The sequence below is a fragment of the Malus domestica genome, chromosome 02 (genome assembly GCF_042453785.1).
Source record: "Malus domestica chromosome 02, GDT2T_hap1".
Lineage (NCBI taxonomy): Eukaryota > Viridiplantae > Streptophyta > Magnoliopsida > Rosales > Rosaceae > Malus > Malus domestica.
The window spans coordinates 1,497,585-1,518,196 of NC_091662.1; the positions used below are offsets into that span (position 1 = coordinate 1,497,585).

At 37.4% G+C, this 20,612-nt stretch overlaps 3 protein-coding genes across 4 annotated transcripts; 2 read left to right on the forward strand and 1 right to left on the reverse strand.

The window, feature by feature from the left end:
- The first annotated feature begins 2,913 nt into the window (after positions 1-2,913).
- On the forward strand, positions 2,914-7,316 carry LOC103447691 (uncharacterized). Of its 2 annotated transcripts, none has more exons than XM_008386880.4 (3): positions 2,914-3,187; positions 4,099-4,451; positions 4,607-7,316. In XM_008386880.4, exons 2-3 carry the CDS (start codon positions 4,108-4,110, stop codon positions 7,134-7,136), a joined length of 2,874 nt encoding a protein of 957 aa, XP_008385102.2. In that variant the 5' UTR covers positions 2,914-3,187; positions 4,099-4,107; the 3' UTR covers positions 7,137-7,316. The 2 variants fall into 2 exon arrangements, with proteins under 2 accessions (XP_008385102.2, XP_070661451.1); XM_070805350.1 differs by lacking the exon at positions 2,914-3,187 and adding an exon at positions 3,199-3,315.
- An 84-nt stretch (positions 7,317-7,400) lies between these two features.
- LOC103447699 (uncharacterized) lies at positions 7,401-9,808 on the reverse strand. The gene is made up of 4 exons (XM_008386885.4): positions 9,529-9,808; positions 9,036-9,079; positions 8,616-8,808; positions 7,401-8,304 (listed from the first exon to the last, which is right to left on the reverse strand). The coding sequence occupies exons 1-4, from the start codon at positions 9,590-9,592 to the stop codon at positions 8,000-8,002; spliced, it is 606 nt and encodes a 201-aa protein (XP_008385107.2). The 5' UTR covers positions 9,593-9,808; the 3' UTR covers positions 7,401-7,999.
- A 5,879-nt stretch (positions 9,809-15,687) lies between these two features.
- On the forward strand, positions 15,688-20,232 carry LOC103451968 (pyrophosphate-energized vacuolar membrane proton pump). Its single transcript, XM_008345708.4, has 8 exons — positions 15,688-16,025; positions 17,303-17,877; positions 17,967-18,346; positions 18,476-18,562; positions 18,646-18,976; positions 19,068-19,478; positions 19,581-19,640; positions 19,741-20,232. The coding sequence occupies exons 1-8, from the start codon at positions 15,779-15,781 to the stop codon at positions 19,942-19,944; spliced, it is 2,295 nt and encodes a 764-aa protein (XP_008343930.3). The 5' UTR covers positions 15,688-15,778; the 3' UTR covers positions 19,945-20,232.
- Positions 20,233-20,612: the final 380 nt, after the last annotated feature.

Here is a 20,612-nt window from a genome sequence, read left to right on the forward strand (position 1 = left end):
CATGCAAGGTGGATTGTTCCACTCACTTACAAAGGTTTATCCCCAACTGAAACCCATGTCGGTCATATTGTTTATGCAATGCATCGGCGTGACACTGATGTCAAGCATGTGATTCCTTATATAATCATGGTCACCGACCTTAACAATAGTATCGAATTGAATTTCAAATATATAGTCACATGGGGATACCTACTTTCTATTGTTCGAACAACTGCCTAATTATCTGATTCACACAATATATGTCTTCATACTAAAACTAAGATCCAAGATTTATTCATATGTTACTAGTATTTGTCTGCACACTTTGTGTGTATGAACATATTTTTTTTAGAAAATGAGAGGGAGAGGGAGAGAAGGAGAGAGAAAGAGAACGTGGGTGGAGTTGAAGGTTTTTGTTTAATTTTTTTTTAATTTTTTTAAATATTTGAGGTATTTTAACATCATCTGTATGTGAGGCTTTAATAAAAAATAATAAAATTTGGACCTGTGAAATTACATTATTGCCTATCATTTTTTTTATATGATAGAAGACTAAGTAGTCTTTTCATTATTTTTTGGTTAACAAAGATGATTTCATTGATTAATGGAGATTATGATATTTGCTGATGCACTAAATTTCCGAATAAAAGAGCACGGTGTGAAAGAAGAAAGCATTCACATTTATAATAAAAAGTTTGACGACGAAAAATCATAGCTTATTTTGTCAGGGGTTGGCTTTTCTCATCGCTGCCAACTCTCTCATGTTTGCAAGCAGCAGCTAGCATCAGGTGGGCGCAATGAAAATGATTGGGAAAAAGATATAGGATTAAGATAAGAGAGCAGAAAAGGACATTTACTTGTAGAAGCACTTCACCGAGAAGCACAGTAGATTGACTGTTTAATTAAGGAGAACCAATTGCAAGAGAAGTTGGACTTGGTCGAGAAGGACCAAAATGAAACTCAGACATAAGCTCTGGGACCATGACCGTAAAAAAAAACCCTACTAGAAGAAGAGCATTTCTTCATGGTGTCTTACAATAATTGCAGAATTAAAAACCCTAGCAGTGTGTCGTCACTCCACAGTTGAAAATTAGGGCACAAACAAACAGTCAAAAGTTACAAGAACAGAAGATGATGAACTGTGAAGTTTCCTCGCTTCTTCTTTCCAACAGTTTATACAGTTAGTTATATATCATCTCTTTTGGTTTCTTTAGGGTAAAATGCTATTCACTTTTAGAAAATGCAGTACAGTGTTTACGTTTGATGTTATCTTTTTCTCGAGGTTTTCTATGATACTCTGGGATACCTCAGATTTTTTCACCACTAAATGTTTGTATAAAAACCAAGATCTAACTGTTATAAAGCTCGAAGTATCAAATACTCCAGAGCATTTGTATTTTTTTATGTGGGACAATGATGTGCAGAGCAGCAGAAGCAGCAGCTTCCTTGATGAGATCTTGTGTATAGTAAGCCTTTTGCTTTGGCCTTTTTCTTATTGTTGATATGATGAGAGACTTATAGCACAGCTGGGGAAGTACGTACCTTTAGGGCTGTTTATGGTGGTCCTATGGAGGTGGAGCCGTTGGGGAGGATGGGAGAAAGTGAGGAGAAAAAGTAAAGGAATGTCCATTTCTCATTTAGCTTGTATCATTTGCTTTTCTGCTTTTTTGGGACACTCAATGGCGATTGAGACTACCAAATCGAGCATACTTGTGTAGTCTCTTATGGGAGAAAATTTTCGGTAGGATAACCTGATCATCTAATTTGAATGGCAGATCTCACAAATATGGGGCATGTAGAACTTTAATAGAGAAAATCCCGCTTGTTTGTAAGAGCTACCCTATAAATGCTTCTTTTTGAGAAAAAAAAAAACATATTAGGATAGATTACTTTCCTAATTTTGTGTTAGTCTTGTATTTTGTTCTCTTATAAACTCTTCGTTTTGGAAAAACATAAAACATTTAAGAGTGTGTGAGATAGACTTCATAGATCTCATAACAACTAAAAACACTAATATGGAAGAACCCATAGACTATAATTGATTGATAGTGTTTTTGATGTCAACATGTCATGTGGTAAAGATGAATCAACTTGATAGAACTGTGCGGAAAAGACTTAAACATGTGCAGACTTCTCTTACGATGGAAATCGCATTGCAATCTTGAAAAGTAATATGTTAGTTAGCTAAAATCTTATGCACACTCACGACCCCTTCAGCTCGAACTAATAGGACGTTTCATCTAAGTTTTTTCATGGTATGAGCAAGAACCTTGCCTTGTATTTATGTTCATTAGAGTTTCTGTCAACCATTAATATTGATACACCAAATCTTATTACTTAAAGGAAGAGGTGGGGTGGATGAAATGACTAGTCAAGTTTCTCCTTATGGTCATGAAAAACAGGTCATGCAGGCCTCTGTAAATGTTTATGCTTTATTCGGAAATTGGGTAAAAAATTGTTGTGTACTACCGGCGCCACCGGTGACATTTGATGCCACATTTGAAGCCCACGTCATAGATTCGACTCTTTGTTGGACCAATCAGATTCCAACAAGTCTTTATATTAAAGCAAGAAGCGGAACTATAAGTGAAGATTAATCATTACATTGTTATAGTCTTGTCTTATGCCGTACTTTTCTATATTAAAGAAAAGAAATTAGGCTAGACTACACAATAAGATAGTCATTAAGTATCGAGCTCAACATAAATATAATGTGTCATCGTTATCCATGTGTCGAACTTGAGACTTCTCACTTTCAAATGAAAAAAAATATCAATAGACAGTAGTAATAGTTAACATGTTATCCTTCTATTTTTCTCTGTTTGTCTAAATAAGATTGTGTCGAATTAAAAATGAATGAATGATGCAGATGAAGCTCCATAATAGTAATGGAAAACAATTATATTTATGCACTCTGGTGGGGGCTTGATCTTCACCAATTCTTTTTCCTTCTAACAACTAACTAATTAACCTCCAATGCTATCGTTTGTTACAAAAAATAAAAAATAATAAAATAAAATGGTTTCTATGAATTTTGGAAGCGTGACTAACTGGGGTTAAGTTTGGAATTTTCCAAAACCCTAATTCTCCAAAGAGCCCTTTTGACATTCTATGCTTTCAAGTCTTTTGCATCATTCACCTCTTTTATCGTTATTTCCAGAAGGCCCCAAAATCTAGGGTTTCATCACACCCTGCACCTCCTTCTCTGGTAAGCGCTTTCTTCTTCTCTCCCCTCACACCTAAAAGTTAAATTCTTTATACCAATACTGTCTTTCTGGTATGTCGGTAACAAATAAATTTCATGGAGGAGTAAATTAGTAACCCAATTCAACCAATGTTAGTGTTCATATAATTCTGGAAATTAAGTTGAATGTTTGGGTTTTTCTGGGGGGCTAAAGTCGTGATCTTGGACTTTGAATTAATGGTTTTTTTTTTTTTTTTCGGAAAAGGGGGATTAATCTGCTGGATTTCTCAGAGGATGATCATTTGGGTTGGATTGGTTGACTTCTTTAAACTGTTTTTCCGTTAACCCACCGGGAAATTTACTGATTTAGGAGCTGGGTTGTTGGTGATGGTGGGATCAGATGATAACCCACATGCTGTTTTCTGATAATTTGGCACAAAACCGAACATAGTGGCGTTCTAGGATTCATATAGCCGACTCGACTTAGTAGGATAAGGTTTTGTTGTTGTTGTAATTTTATAGGGAGTGTTTACAGTTCCTGGTGTGCTTCCATTGATGTTTTTAGCCGGGTTTTTGCTTTGTTGATAGTGGTTGCGTGGCTGTATATGTTAGTAAAGCAGGCCCGGTGGGACAATGGTTTTTCGATATTGTATGCACACAAGCTCTAGTAAGTAGCTAATAGTATACACACACTCTGCGCCCGCAGGCATGAAAAATACACCAGAATGTGAGACTCTAACAATTAAATACTAACATTTGTGAATTCATTTTTGATCGACAATAGTAACTGATGTTTAAGACACGGTTGGCTTTTGCGTACTTATTATTTAGATCGTGGTAAACTTTGAAAGTAGTAGATAGTTTTGGGAACTGAATTATGAATTTAGCATATTTATAAACTATAGCTTTTAATTCTTTTATTCGAATGTTTGAAGGTCGTTGTGATGGCGAGGACAAAGCTTATCCTGATCTGCCAATCTGGTGGGGAATTTGTTGTCAAGGATGATGGATCCATGTCATATACGGGAGGAGATGCACAGGCAGTAGATATCAATCATGAAACCCGATTTGATGATCTCAAGTTAAAATTGGCTGAAATGTTGAATTTAGAATATAAATCAGTGATCATGAAGTATTTTCTCCCAGGAAATACGCGAACTCTCATCACTTTATCCAATGATAAGGACCTGAAAAGGATGTATGAATTCCATGGGAATTCAGTAACTGCTGATGTTTTTGTCCAGGGGAAAGCAGGTTTTGATGCCGAAGCCTTCAACACACCAAAAAGGTACTTTCTTTTGTTTTGTTTGATTGGATCACAATTTCCTTGCTTTTAAAGAAATGATGACATTGCCCATTTGCCCTCTTTACAATAGTTGAAGCATATTCATATTGTAAGTTTCTAAGTTTTCTTGCGTTGAAAGTTTAAATTCTCATTTGCAGGGCATGTGGGATAAAAGTGGCTGAATCAGTGACCCCTGTTCCCGCCTTCACGACTTCAGCTGCCACTTTACATGCTAGTCCTCTATCAAAACAACCTGGATGTATTATGTCTGTGGAAGAAAGGACCCAAACTGCAGGTGGAGTGGTGCATATGCCTACCATGTCCCCTGCGTTTACATCCACCGATAATGCGGATGCTACTAGTTCCATTCCAACTGGTTCCATATCTGCTACTGCTGATGCAAGTCAGCACAGCTTGGACGTATTTGATATGAACTGTACCCCTGCTGATACTGTTAAGAAGCGAAGGCGCACTGCTGCCTGGAAAATTGGTGCCAACGGTCCTACCATTGGTTCTGTCACTGACCATGTTGGGGAGAAAAGAAAACATATGTCCAAGAAGAAGAATATTCCTAGCCGGAACATTGCTACAGAAACTGATGACGTGGATGAGAGGCAAGATATCCTCCACAGTAAAGATAGTAGTACTAGCAATGACCCTATCCAGGCTAGTCTAGTGGAATCAAATGATGCTCCACCTGAACTTTTACTCAAAATATGGAAAAATGCTATCACTGGCATTGGACAGGAATTCAACAGTGCTAAAGAATTTCGTGATGCGCTGCAAAAATATGCCGTTGCCCATCGTTTCATGTATAAGTTAAAAAAGAATGATACTAACCGTGCAAGTGGCAGATGTATAGTCGAAGACTGTTCCTGGAAAATTTTTGCATCTTGGGACACATCTGTGAAAAAGTTTAGGATAAAGAGTATGACTGAAACGCATACTTGTGAATCAGAGTTCATGAAATCTTATCATCCAAAACGAAGTTGGTTGGTTAGCATCGTGAAAGACAGATTACTTGAGCGCCCACATCTCAAGACGAAAGAACTTGCCAACATCATTCGTCAAGATTTTGGGATTGCTGTGAACTACACTCATGTTTGGCGTGCAGTTGAGGATGCCAAGGAGCGACTTCTAGGTTCGTATAAAGAGGCATATGACCAGTTACCGAGATTTTGTGAGAAGATGACAGAGGCAAATCCTGGCAGTAATATTAAGCTTTTCACTGTTGATGAGAGTAGATTTCAGCGCCTATTTGTGTGTTTTCATGCTTCAATACATGGTTTTCAGAATGGTTGTCGCCCTATTCTTTTTCTCGATGCTGCATCTCTAAAATCAAGATACCATGAGACTTTTTTGGCAGCTACTGCTTTGGATGGAGATGACGGTCTTTTCCCGGTTGCATTTGCTATCGTTGACACTGAGAATGATGATAACTGGCGGTGGTTTTTGGAGCAGTTAAGATCTGTACTTTCAGCTACTCAATCCTTAACTTTTGTCTCGGATAGAGAGAAGGGACTAAAGAAATCAGTGCTCGAAGTATTTGAGAATGCCCACCATGGATATTCTATGCACCACCTTCTGCAAAGCTTCATGAGAAACTTGAATGGTCCATACCATGGAGATGGGAAGGGTTCCTTGCCAATCAATTTTATGGCTGCCGCCCATGCAATCCGACTTGATGGCTTTAAAACAAGTATTGATCAAATTAGACGGGTTTCTGCTCGAGCTTATGCCTGGGTCCAGCAAATCGAACCAGAATGTTGGACAAATGCATTATTTAAAGGAGAGCCCTATAACCATTTCACATCAGATGTTGCAGAGACATACATCAAGTGGATAGAGGAAGTACAGGAGTTACCCATTGTGCCAAAGATTGAAGCGCTTTGTTCTAAGTTGATGGAGTTGATAAATACTCGTCGAACAGATTCAAGTAAGTGGCCCACAAAACTTACTCCATCCAAGGAGGAAAAACTGCAACAAGAAGCCTGTTGCGCATATGGTCTTAAAGTCTTGTTTTCATCCGATACTCTCTTTGAGGTTCACAAGGATTCCATCAACGTTGTGGATATTAGTGAACGGTACTGTAGTTGTCTGGATTGGAATGCAAGTGGTCTACCATGCTGCCATGCTATTGCTGTCTTCAACTGCACTGGTAGGGATGTGTATGATTATTGTTCGAGTTACTATAAATCTGACACCTATCGTTTGACGTATTCTGAGTCCATAAACTCTGCATTGGCCCCTTTTGAGTCTTCGGATGGTGAGATTACTGATGCAGCACATGTGCTTCCTCCATCAGTCTCCAAGCAACAAGAAAAGAAAAGCCAGGCCAAAGCAAAGAGTTTGTCGGCAAGGACAGTTTTTTGCTCTAGGTGCAAGGATTCAGGGCATAATAAAAAAACCTGCAAGGAACCCATGGATGATCCTTTGTCAAGTATGGACCTCATAGATGCTCCTATATCAGGTATGGACCCCGTAGATGCTCCTTCGTCAAGCATCGTCCTCGTAGATGCCCTTTCATCAAGCGTCATCCCCGTCGATGCCCCTCCATCAAGTATCGTCCCCACAGATGCTCCTTCATCAAGTATCGTCCCCATAGATGCCGCTCCGTTGAGTATCGACCACGTAGATGCTCATTCATCAAGTATCGTTCCCGTAGATCCTCCATCAAGTATCCCTTGATGTAATCCTTGAATCATACCGTCTTGGATGCTTGTTTGTTATGAATTCATGTACAGTGTTAATCGACATTTTCCGAACTGGTCTCTTTGAACTAGGTTTGTGACGAGGTTGTTTTGTTCTTGAGTTTGTCTAGAGTTTTAAATTCGTAAATTTCGCATTTGAATCGTCTTGTTCCTGAAATGTGTACTACGAATCTTGCTGTTCCAACAAAGCATGTGTTAACAGGTTAACTGTCGCCATCAGCGTTGAATTTATCGCCATCTCTTTGTCTCACTCATCACATGACTTCACATAAAATATAATCCATCACCCATTACACGTGAACGCGTCATCGGCCTTCCAGGTCGTTTTTACAGAGAGAAATGAAATTTGCAGAAATGTAGAAAACAGCTAGAATTTGTACATTACATGATCACAAAGTTTGCTTCCTCTAACTTCTAGGGCATTAAAAACAGTCATTAGCTACTGATGAATACAAACGGCACTTCAACGTCAGAGCACAAACCGAAAGTTTTAGCCTGTCTACGAGTTAATCTGCTCAAGAAAGCTTCCGACGATCCATCTGTGATTCTTTCATCAAGATTATCAGTATTAGGCTATTAATGGAGTCAAGTTAACAACTTTACTACCAACCTCTGCCTGCTCGAATCCAACCTTGAAGGTTTGAACCCCGGGCACGCACAATGGAGAAGGTGGGTAGCATCTGTCTTCAAACTTGTTTTGTGCTTGAAACAGTCTCATGAAAACATGGCTGCAAACGTAGGTTGCCACGGAGTTCAGTTGTAGACTGGTGTTCGCAAGAAAATACAGTTCAGGCCTCAAAGGTTTCCAGTACAAAATCCCAAATGCTGTTCTCACTATCCCTACTCTCTTGAATCTTCAACCTTGGGCAATAATCCCGCACACAACGGACAGTGGGGGTTGTGTCTATCTTCAAAACTTGTTTTCTGCTCCAAACAATCTGCATGGAAAAGATGGCCGCAAACTAAAACTGCAACAACAGAGACTTCAGTAGAAGACTGTGTGCTACCGAGAAAGAAAGGTTTACGCCTCAACAGCTTGTCGCAAATCGCACATACCATCTTCCCTGGATCTGGTGATACAGCATCCGTTGTCAAGAAACCAGATCTAATTCTTGCTGGCCGAAGAAAGGGCTTTTCCTTGGTTTCTGGGGAGGAATTGAAAAAATAAAGTCAATACAGCAAAACAAGACTCCTGACAGCATTCTTCAAGAAAAGTCCTGATCAAGGAAATAAATTGAGCACATTGGAAAATTGAATATATAGTCATCCAATACGCAAAGAAGTAAATTCCTACACTCCTATCTGACATAGGAAATATTCATCCATGTAGCATACTAGAGTTCTCACTCGTTGTCTCGATACTCGAGACCTTCCATAAATACTAAAAAGCTTAATTAAGTTCTTTTGAAGTTGAACAAAACAAGGAGAAGAAAAAGGGGACAATTCAAAATAAAACCTGAATGACGTCTGGCCTCGGAGCTGGATTGAGTAGCCAACTTATAGGAGAGCTTATCGTCACGCAAAGGCACTCCTTTTCCGCGAGAGGTTGATGGGTTAGCAAGATTGCCAGAGTTACGTCGAGAGTACTGGTGCGCATAGTGATGACGTGAGCGTTTAAAGAACATTGATCGCCCGAGGCTTGGATGATGCTGTATAACAAAAGGGTAGGGATTCAGTAGCTTCAAACAAAGATAAAAAAATACAAATAACTACTACTCCAAATACACGAAATAGGAAGAAATTGTAAACAGAGTTGCAAAATGTCGATCAAAAGGGGTTCATTAGACCTACAAATTTATCAACAACTCATTACACAACGTGGATGAAACACGAAAACACGAAACCACGAAACCACGAAAAGGGAAGAACAGCTAACCTCTTGTGTTAATAATTCCATTGCAGAAGAACACGGCATGGTGTCTGCAATATCCCCAAAAACATCAAACAAATACAAGTCATTAAAAATTCACTTAAACAGTTTTCCAACACAATCAAATTGGGTATTTTTCGATCGAATCTCGTGTTCTGAGGCTGTAAATGCCAACAAAACCCCATAAAATTGGCAAAAAAAAAAAACTCAAATTCCAATTCCGGCTTTTTTCTGAACTAATTAAGAAAGCAAGCAAAAGTAATTGATCAACTAACAGATAATCATACCAAATGGGAAAGTAAAATAACAAAGAAACACAATAACTTGCAACATTTGGATTAAAGGACCAAATTTGGGGTTTTAATTAAACAAAAAACAAAGGTGGAGTCTTTTGATAATTCGGTGAATGCCCTTTAGAAAAGTTGATTTCTTTAGATTAAATTTCTTTGTTTCATGGCATTTTTACGAGAAATTGGCATGAAAAAAGAAGATTAATTACCCGAAGAACGAGGAGAGAAAGATGGAGGGCTGTGATCATCAGAGGGGAGCTTCCTCTTGCTCATAGCAATTGAATGATCAGATGAAGGAAGAGGTTCTGTGTTTGGGGTTTTAGTTCGATCTGTGGCTCTGCGGTCTCAGCGGACAAACACTCTTGCTTTTGTCTCTCGAACTCGAACGTACGGTCACCAAATGTACGCAATGTAATGGAACCAAACGGTGAGAGATACAGAGAGAGAGAGTTTCAGATGTGGTGGAGGTGAAAGTGATTAAGGGAACACGTGCACATCAGAACCCAACCCACTTTTTTTTTTTTTTTTCTCTGTAAGTACATCGATATTTTTACATTAAGATGATCGAGAGTTTGATCAGAACCTAACTTGATATCGAATTCACCATCCACGAGATTCGAACCTAAAACCTCTCACTTTCAAAGAAAAATAATACCACCAAACCGTAATATTGAGTAGCTCATATTTTCCTTTTTAATGACCCTTTTAATGCTTCGCATTTGCCATTTCTCAAAGGAATACGATATTTACAACAACTTTCGAGGCATTCACAGTACGACATTTCTCAAAGGAATACGATATTTACTAAAACTTTCGAGGCATATACAATATGACAATAAAGCTACGTAATTGCCAACTATAGTTGGCTTAGTTGGTAACGTCTTAATTTTGTGTGTTTCCTCACCAAAGTTTGAGTCTTGGAGCCAGTAATTCGCATTGGTGTGTAATATGTAAATTCTTACGTAAATTCATATCAGTGACAGCTGATAGTTAGGTGTCACGAGTAAGTCTTTTCAGCTCGAGATTGTAGGTATGCCCTAACGCTAGTGGTGAAAGTAACTAATCTCTCCCACACTTTTGAACAAACGATATTATATACATTAAAGAGGTGGGAAGTAAGCTAAGTCTCACAATGGATTAGCAATAATGAGTTCAAATTCCCTTTGACGAAAATCAAACCTAAGACCTCTCACTTATAATTGAAGAAAAATAACACAAGATCGCAGTATTAAGTGACATCTCCTCAAACTTTAGTTCACCAAAAAAATAAAGTTACATAATGGTAATAAGGATAATCACAACTAGGTATTAAAATTTATATAGACGATTAACATTATTTATGTGAATCGTATTTGAAATCTTCTTTAGGATTAGGTATTGAAGTAAGATCTCCACCATATAAGAGGATTATTGAACATGACTATTGCATATGGCAATCACCAACATAAGTGAGGATGTGAGACCAATACGATGTCGGATGGCACAAAAATATTATTTAGATTCATTTTTTATTTTATTTTTGTGTACAAAGAGTTCAAAGGAAAATTATAGGTTCAAACTCTATTTCTAAATTGCAAATTGCAATGGTGGTTAAAGGCCCAAAGGGAGATCTACGACTCGGAATTCAAGCCCCCATCGTCGGCCGAAGTGGACTTCGAAGGTAGAACGAAGATCGACAAAAGTGGGGTAACCCGTAACCCACGTAATGATACAAGCATCATTCTCAATTTCTTTCGGAAGCTGTTATTTGACACTCTAAGAAAGTTAAATTGTAATTTTCAGTAGTATAATTGCTCAAACCAAATGCATTACAAAGTCACGAAGACAAAGTCTAGAGTTGAGTCGGACGATGTACTTATTGGAACAATGGTTCATTTTGAATCTGATGGTTGCTTTTGTTCTACTGCTATAGTGAAGCTTAAAATATAGGTAGGGAGAAAGAAGCTCCTATAATTGAAGAGATTTTTCAATGTGACCGGTATACGAGGTGGTACATCACGTGTCATTATACAAATGGGAAGATATGTGCGTCAAAAAGTTAATAACTTTGAAAGTAAAATTTCCCATTACTTACATAAAAACACGTAATGTACCAATTATCATCTGTGTTCCTGTCACAATAAAAAATTTCTCCTATAGTTGCTATCTCTAATTAATGCTTACTGTTTTCATATTATTTTAAATAAATAAATAATTTTGATTGGCTAATTATTGACTTAGGTTCATTAAGATTTTCTAAAGCAGGGAGTCCAGTTGGAGTACAATTTTCTTATAGAGCTCTTAAAGCAAATTTTGTAATAATTTTAGTTAAAACGTTGCAATAAAATAAAAAAGCATGGTTGGAGACGCTTAATTGTCACATACTTAAAAGAATATTTCGGATTGTTAATAACCATATTATTTCCCTCTTTGGCGCCTTACTACCAGTTAGATTTCATTTTGACATGAATGTGTTATATATGTAGATTACGTGATGTGACAATTGATTATTATTTTTCTTTTTTCGTGATTAAAAAAATAATTTAACGATTAATCGTCACATTATGTACATTGTAGCTTACAAAATATAATTAATTAGATGACTTTTCTAACATCGCTTATTTAACGATAGATAAAAGCACTTTTCTTGTGAATGGCTTTTTCACGCAACACTTGTGGTGGTTCCGCGTGGGATAAGATGGAAGATGAAATATCCACGACTTTCCACATAAGCACTTTCAAAAATTCTCTTGACTCGACTTCGGACTACCTCACTTTACAGTCCACGTGTCCGAAAAACACTTGGCACTTGCATATACTATAGTCTTTTCCTGGCTTTTTATTATTCTCGTTTCGAATTTTATCTTTTTCTAATTCTTAGAATATTTGTTGAGTTTGATGCCACGTTAGTCACTATGCATAATTGGCATAATCATGTTCATCTTCTTATCGGAATCAAATTTTCATTTCTATATTCATATTTCAATTGTTATAAACCACTGCAGGGTGGCTCAATGATTGAAGATGAATTTCAGGTCCGTATTCTACATGACACTTTATAATTCAAATTTTTATGCTAGTGAATCACACGATGGTGGTTAGAAAAGGCTAAAGTGCTTCTTCTCGGTCCCTGAAAGAGTGAACTGTATAGCGAAGACACCAATTAGTCTCCTTTTCTATATAAAAAATGTATTTCAATTGTTATAGAATTTATCGTAAACAATAATTTATGTGTCAAATAATTACATTTAAACATACATAACTCATACACTGCTGATATAAAAGAAATGTATGTTATTATTGTGTAAAACTCATCTATACATATCTAAGTACGTCAATTCTGTGTGTTTAGAATAACATTACTCTTATTCGTGTGGTAACAATCAACAAGAAGAGACTCCAAAAGGTTAGCAACCAATGCCATGAGGCCTTCAGATGTAGATTATGAAGAATTATGGTGAGCCAAATCTATCGGAAATGGTGCAACTGCAAGGTGGAGAAACTTGAAGGGAAAGGCTCTGCTGGCATGGACGACTACTGGCCGGACATGATAACACAGTCTCACCTTCACTATACTCAGCCAACCAACCACCCAACCATATATGCATGCAGATCAATTATTTATTCGACGGTCGATCTCTATGTGCATGCAGATAAATTATATTAAATTTTCTATTAAAATATAGGTGGTAGGATAATGTCTCACGTCCCAACTCAACCACATGCATGATTGTTCCCGTCATATTTACGGGGACAAAAACCACAAGAGTAATGCTAAAAAGACTAAATTTGTAAGTTAAATTTTGTAAACTAAGTGACATGGAAGTTAGTGATTGAATTATTACTTTAACGTTGATAAACTTGCTCATTTCCTATTGATAACATATCATTTAGTTTGTAAATTTAATCTACACATTTACAATTCCAACAAATAAATTAATACGAGACGACAAAAAATATATTAACTAAGTAGACAATTAGGATAATTTTTAGCACTGATTAATAGATGTAAATAATTGCTATTGTTAACCGTTATTTATTCTTTTTTTTTTCGTCACAGTTGATCATTATCTCATCTACAACCTTTGCAACTTTCTCTCGTCGTCTACATACTGCAAATCTTCATCGTATTCCACACGTATCATGTATTGATTTTTCCATTTTTTTGCTGGTAGAATATTCTTTCAAAATATATTCTATAAATAAAAGAGATATTGCAGACATGCAAGCGTGAAAACTACGTGCGCATACGTTGTTATATCCTCGTTTTTCAAGCTATATTTTTCGTTCGCTAATTACACAACGAAAGGTTAAAAAATATGAGATTGTAATAATCACGATGATGAGAAATTTTTTAATGTGCTAGAGAAAATAGTTTGAAATATTAAGTGTCATAATACAAGCGATTAGATACTTAAAAAAAAAATTAACCACTTTTATTATTACCATGATGTACAGAGAAGTATTTCCGGCATATTGAAAAATCTATCTGGAAGAAGAATATGAAGTGGGGTCCTCCAAATACATAATTTGGTGGATCATTTGCATGTAGTGAGAGATAGAATGTGAATAACATGGACTTTTTAACCTCCAAATAATAATCACACGTGTCAGCCAATAAAGTAAAAAAAAAGGAATACAAATCCACAACAAAATAAAAAATAAAAAAGTTGCAAAGAGGATAAAACGCTTAACAAAGAAGGAAAGATCCGTAGGGGGCACGGAATAAACGTTCGGTGAAGAGTTATCCGAATAAGTTCCACGTCAGCTTTCACCCGATTTTCATCGTTTAGGGCTTAAATAAGTTTTTGGTTCTAAAAAGTTTTAGAGTTTGTTTAAATGTGTTTTTAAAATGATCAAACGTTTTTTGTGAAAATATTTTTAGAATTAATTTTTAGTAAATATACAAGTAAATCTTATAAAAGTGCTTAAAGTGTTTCTTAAAAGAAGCACATAATTGATGTTTCATACCTAAAACACTTTAAGTGTTTTTGGAATTCAAAAACATTTTATCTAAAGACGCTTTTAATCATTTTAAAAGTACATCTAAACGAATCCTTAGTGTTTGTTGCAAAAAACACTTTAAATAATTTTTTAAAATTCACTTGTATTTTTATTAGATAATAATTTAAAAATATTTTAAACAAAAGCATTTCCGGTCATTTGAAAACATAAAACCTAATCCGTGAACACAACAGCATGTCATGAGTTCTCGTACATTAACAGAACGATGTAGGTGGTAGTGTTGTTATTTGCTAGTGTTAATGAGACAGTGTGTCGTTTTCCATCGGTTTCACTTGTCGTTTTGGTATTGGAGAGTTAGAAACTTCCTTTTGGCTAAGGAAAGGTGTCATTGTCATGTTTAACATGTTTGGCGAGAGAGTATTCAATGAGTTTGTCACACTGTAATAACAAATACGTGAATTAGAAATAGTAGCGGATTCAAGAAATAATATTATGAGGGTTAGTAAGAATAGAGTATTGCGCGCAATTTTTTTTTACTAGAAATAGCATGCATATAGTCATTTCAACGAGTCTTGATAGACCTAAAGTCATTTGGAAAGACATATTGCCCACCTGTTAATGTATGCAAGGGGCAGCACCCAAGGTATCCATGGACATTCACCGAGTCTTGATAGGCCTGAAGTCAGTTGGAGGGCATGTATGAAGCCAACTCTAATCTTCAAAATGGCAGCACCCAAGGTATCTATGGACATTCATCAAAATTTAGAGGGTCAACACCTAAGGTATCCATGGACGTTCACCAAAGTTCGGGGGTTCAGCTGAGCCTGCCCTTCGATGCATCCGCCACTGATTATAAATCCAACTTGTTAACCACGGTAAATAATTAACATTAATTTTTACCTCTTAAACAAAATTATTAATTTTTTGTTATTAATTTTCTTTAATTTGTTATATTCAACGATAAAAAACTGAAAAGCGTGTTAAGTAAAAATAGACATATAGATTAACAGAAAGATTCGAGATTTGATTGGTTAGTAACAAAATATTACCGTGTTGATTGTTTCTGCTCACTTAAAAAGATTAAGTTTTTGTAATTATGGATGATATATTTTTTTTAAATAACAGAGATTAATTGAGCAAATTTAGGATCTAATAGGGAAAGATCATCTAAAAAAAGAAAAAAAAAAAAAGAGAAAGCAAAGATTTTGACTGTGGTAAAAAAATTAATACCTCAGACTCGGACATTTTCCATGGATATAGACCTAAACATCACTCCCTACAAACTGCTAATTTCCTTAATTTTATTCCTTAATTAACTTTTTAATCTTAATACTTTATTTAATTTTTTTTAATCATTTTAATTAAATATAATTAAAAAGCCACCCTCCTAATCCTCGCTCTCACTTATATAAACCCACTCAAACCATCCACAGACGCATCCTCGTTCGCATTCTCTCTCTACAACTCCAAAGCCTCCTCTGTTTCTCTGTGTTTCCTCTTCTGGGCAAAGAAGCTATGGGGGCGACGATACTCCCAGATCTCTGGGCCGAGATTTTGATCCCGCTGTGTGCGGTGATCGGCATCGCCTTCTCCTTGGTCCAGTGGATGTACGTTTCGCAGGTCAAGCTCTCCCCCGGCGGCGGCCGGGACTCCAACTCCGGGAAAAATGGGCACAACGAGTACCTCATCGAGGAAGAAGAAGGCGGTAACGACCACAACGTCGTCCTCAAATGCGCCGAAATCCAAAACGCCATTTCAGAAGGTCCATTTCCACAACCATCTCTCTCTCTCTCTCTCTCTAAAGTTCACGGCTTTTGAAATTCTGATTGATAAAACGGCGTCGGATTTGTTCATTTGGTTTTCGGGGTTCGGTTTATATGCTTAATTGTTGTGATCGTGTCCCTTTTTTTTGAGCTTTGAGTTCTCCAGTTTGCAGGCCAAACAGAGCAAAAAATAAAGTTGTCACCTTTTTGTGTATCCGACGTCGTTTTATCAGCTGTGTTTAATGTGTGATTAAATTATTAATATGTTTACTAGGGTTACGGTCGATAGTTCTGGAGTACTGAAAATCTGTGTATTTTTTATGTATAAAAGAATTCAGTGAGATGTTTACTTTAATTTTCTTATGTTTTCAATATAGGTATATAAATAATGGACGGATTTGTGACACTATTTTTTACAGAACTTTTTACGAAAACTTTGTAATGTATTTCAATAATCTAGAACGTCTTTCTCTTTCTTTTGAATAGATCATCCTTATAAAAAAAAAATAGACAAATTTAAAACCAATATGACATTCATTTGTAGTTAAGAAAATGAACGAGTATGATTTTACAAAGAACCTTAAACCCTAAATCCAACGGTCATATGATTTCAGATTTGAGTGATTTTTGTTAGACATGATCTTTGAGGAATATTGAAATGATTGACAGTTCGAATAGTTGAAATATATTATAGAGTGGGCGTCCCAAAAACTTTTGTCAAAAGTTGTTTAAAAAAGTGGTGTCACGGATCCGTCTCCTATATATATATATATTGTGTCACAATTCTAGGATTACTGTTATTGTTATTAAACTTGGGAACAAAATGTATTATGTTAACCGAGCTTTGAGTCTCAGCTTCATATAGTTTAGTTTGGATTTGGAATGTCTTAATTTAACATGATTTAATCTTGCCAATTTGGAATTGTAGTAGAAATTCCTGGCTACGCGGGATTCATTGGAACTGAATGTTTTTGGCTAGTGGAATATTTGCAAAATGATCAAATTCCATATCCCTTGAATCTTGCATTACCAAATATTCCACTAGCCAAAAACATTCAGTTCCAATTTTTGCAATTTTAAGATTTGAATTTTTTGTAATGTGCTATGGTTAAACATCCCTCCTTAAGTCTAATTCATATTAACCACGTATGATCATGTCCAATGATTGTTTATTGGACTCGTTCGGTTCAATGCCAGTTATTGTGGAATTGGTAACTTTGATCTTGTATTGTTGGTAAAGTTTATGTTTCACTAACTTGATGCTTGTGTGATACAGGAGCAACCTCGTTCCTCTTCACGGAATACAGATATGTAGGTGCTTTCATGGTTGCTTTTGCAATCTTGATCTTCCTTTTCCTTGGATCCGTCGAGGGATTTAGTACAAGTAGCCGTGCATGTACATATGACCAAACCAAGACGTGCAAACCAGCTCTCGCCACTGCCATCTTCAGCACCATTTCCTTTTTGCTTGGTGCTGTAACTTCAGTGGTTTCTGGATTCCTTGGGATGAAGATTGCTACTTACGCAAATGCCAGAACAACGTTGGAGGCAAGAAAAGGTGTTGGGAAGGCTTTTATTACTGCATTTAGATCAGGAGCTGTGATGGGCTTTCTCCTCGCTTCAAGTGGTCTGTTGGTTCTTTACATTGCTATCAATGTCTTCAAGTTGTACTACGGTGATGACTGGGGTGGTCTTTTCGAGGCTATAACTGGTTATGGTCTTGGTGGATCTTCCATGGCTCTCTTTGGCAGGGTTGGTGGAGGCATCTATACCAAAGCTGCTGATGTTGGTGCAGATCTTGTCGGCAAGGTTGAAAGAAATATTCCCGAGGATGACCCAAGGAACCCAGCTGTAAGAGATACACCACCATTTGGAAGTTTGTTTCAAGTTATTAATTTAATTCTCCATGTTTCTAAAACTGATGTTTTCCATTTGTACAGGTGATAGCTGATAATGTTGGTGACAATGTTGGAGATATAGCTGGCATGGGATCTGATCTTTTTGGATCCTATGCTGAGTCATCGTGTGCTGCCCTTGTGGTTGCTTCCATTTCCTCATTTGGGATCAATCACGAGCTAACTGCAATGCTATATCCTCTCATTGTCAGTTCCATCGGCATCATTGTTTGTTTGCTCACTACCCTATTTGCAACCGATTTCTTTGAGATCAAGGCTGTAAAGGAAATTGAGCCAACATTGAAGAGGCAGCTCATAATCTCCACTGTACTCATGACCGTTGGAGTTGCGATTGCTACATGGATTTCCGTTCCATCTTCCTTCACAATCTTCAATTTCGGAACACAGAAAGTTGTGAAGAACTGGTAAGCTTTGCTTTTTTTGAAAATTTATTGTAATCAGTGCTGTGATTAAGTAGGCTTGTGCGGTTATAGATCTACTTGTATGTTTCTCTATCTGATTTATTTTACCTGAACACTGAATTGCATTTGCAGGCAGCTATTCTTATGTGTCTGTGTTGGTTTGTGGGCTGGCCTTATCATTGGGTTTGTAACAGAGTATTATACAAGCAATGCGTACAGGTAACTAGTTTTCTTGGCGTTTACTGTTCCATATGTAATTCAATTGTCTTTGAATCTAACGGTTGCTCTGAATTATGCTGTAGCCCTGTGCAAGATGTTGCTGATTCTTGCCGGACTGGAGCTGCGACCAATGTCATTTTTGGCCTTGCATTGGGATACAAATCCGTCATTATTCCTATTTTTGCCATTGCAGTCAGCATTTTTGTTAGTTTTAGCTTTGCAGCTATGTACGGGATTGCGGTAGCTGCCCTTGGAATGCTGAGCACCATTGCAACTGGATTAGCGATTGATGCATATGGTCCCATCAGTGACAATGCTGGAGGCATTGCTGAGATGGCAGGCATGAGCCACAGAATAAGAGAGAGAACTGATGCTCTTGATGCTGCAGGAAACACCACTGCTGCTATTGGAAAGGTTTGAAATTTTCTCTCAAGTATTCATTGATTGTCCGATAGTTTTTATTAAAATTTAAACGTCACTGAGTCACATGTGCTTCTGTTTGTAGGGATTTGCAATTGGCTCTGCTGCTCTTGTGTCCCTTGCTCTATTTGGTGCCTTTGTCAGCCGTGCTGGTATCAAAACAGTTGATGTGTTGACCCCGAAAGTGATTATTGGTTTGTTAGTGGGCGCAATGCTTCCGTATTGGTTCTCTGCCATGACAATGAAGAGTGTGGGAAGTGCAGCTCTAAAGATGGTTGAGGAAGTGCGCCGGCAATTCAATACCATTCCCGGTCTCATGGAGGGCACTGCCAAGCCGGACTACGCTACATGTGTTAAGATTTCGACTGATGCTTCCATCAAGGAAATGATCCCGCCTGGTGCCCTTGTCATGCTTACACCGCTCATTGTTGGGATCTTTTTTGGTGTGGAAACTCTCGCTGGCGTTCTTGCTGGATCCCTTGTGTCCGGTGTACAGGTAATGCTGATCGAGTTGCTGGATTGAATCTTTCTTCTGTTCACTCGTCAATTGTTTGGGACAATTATGCTATATCTGAATAACACCTATTTGCATTTGTAGATTGCCATTTCTGCGTCCAACACGGGCGGTGCCTGGGATAATGCCAAGAAATACATTGAGGTAAGCATTTGATGGGTTTTACAAATGCCTTTTTGTGGTTATGCTTGCTGTATCGGCTTTTTGCTTGGTCTTAACGTCTGGATTTTGGCCGGTGTAATAGGCTGGTGCGTCGGAGCATGCAAGGACCCTTGGTCCAAAAGGATCAGAATGCCACAAAGCTGCTGTCATCGGTGACACCATTGGAGACCCTCTCAAGGATACATCTGGACCATCGCTCAACATTCTCATCAAGCTCATGGCCGTTGAGTCTCTTGTGTTTGCTCCGTTCTTTGCCACACACGGTGGCCTGCTTTTCAAGATTTAAGTTGAAAACGGTGCAACAGAAACCCGGAAGTTGTTCCTCTCCGTTCATCTGCTGATCCTTCCTTCCAATCTCCTCCGCGAAATAATAGAAGATGGGACTCAAATTAGTAACCAACGGGAGAATTGACAGACAAATTTTTTCCTTTCTGAAGGAGGGTTTATGATGACGATGATAATGGTCGAACTTAGTAGAGTTTGGATTTTCTTCTGTAACTTTCATTATTCAGAACTGGTCATTGTCCATTTTCTTACATTGTACTAGATTAATGCATATCGCCTTTCGGTCTTCTGCGGTTTTGTGTTGTTTAACTTAGAACTCGTTGAGAGATAACTTTCATACAACGGGATGCAAATGTGACGGGTTTTGAAGACATTGTGTGGTTGCCTTTTGCTCTCATTCAACAATAATGTTTTAGCATCCGTGCTGTAAATATAGGTTAGGAAAGTTTATCAGGACGACATGTCGCCTTACTTTCGATTCGAATCATCTTAAAAATGTGAAAATGTTTTATCATATTAACTATAAGTAACACCAATGGTCAATTTGTCCTTAAAAAATTAACAAACAATTGGTAATACAACAATTTGAAGTAATGAGCTTGTTCAGTTGATTAAGAGTATTCATGTTTACATTCAAAGTTTAGAGTTCGAATCTCCTTTTACCTTGTG

Coding starts and splice junctions, on each gene's coding strand:
- LOC103451968 (XM_008345708.4), top strand. CDS start 15,779: ATGGGGGCGACGATACTCCCAGATCTCTGGGCCGAGATTTTGATCCCG. Junction 18,347..18,475: donor CAGAAAGTTGTGAAGAACTG/GTAAGCTTTGCT, acceptor TTGCATTTGCAG/GCAGCTATTCTTATGTGTCT. Junction 19,479..19,580: donor CCCTTGTGTCCGGTGTACAG/GTAATGCTGATC, acceptor TTGCATTTGTAG/ATTGCCATTTCTGCGTCCAA.
- LOC103447699 (XM_008386885.4), bottom strand. CDS start 9,592: ATGAGCAAGAGGAAGCTCCCCTCTGATGATCACAGCCCTCCATCTTTC. Junction 9,080..9,528: donor TTTCTCTCCTCGTTCTTCGG/GTAATTAATCTT, acceptor GGGATATTGCAG/ACACCATGCCGTGTTCTTCT. Junction 8,305..8,615: donor CGAGGCCAGACGTCATTCAG/GTTTTATTTTGA, acceptor ATTCCTCCCCAG/AAACCAAGGAAAAGCCCTTT.
- LOC103447691 (XM_008386880.4), top strand. CDS start 4,108: ATGGCGAGGACAAAGCTTATCCTGATCTGCCAATCTGGTGGGGAATTT. Junction 4,452..4,606: donor GCCTTCAACACACCAAAAAG/GTACTTTCTTTT, acceptor TCTCATTTGCAG/GGCATGTGGGATAAAAGTGG.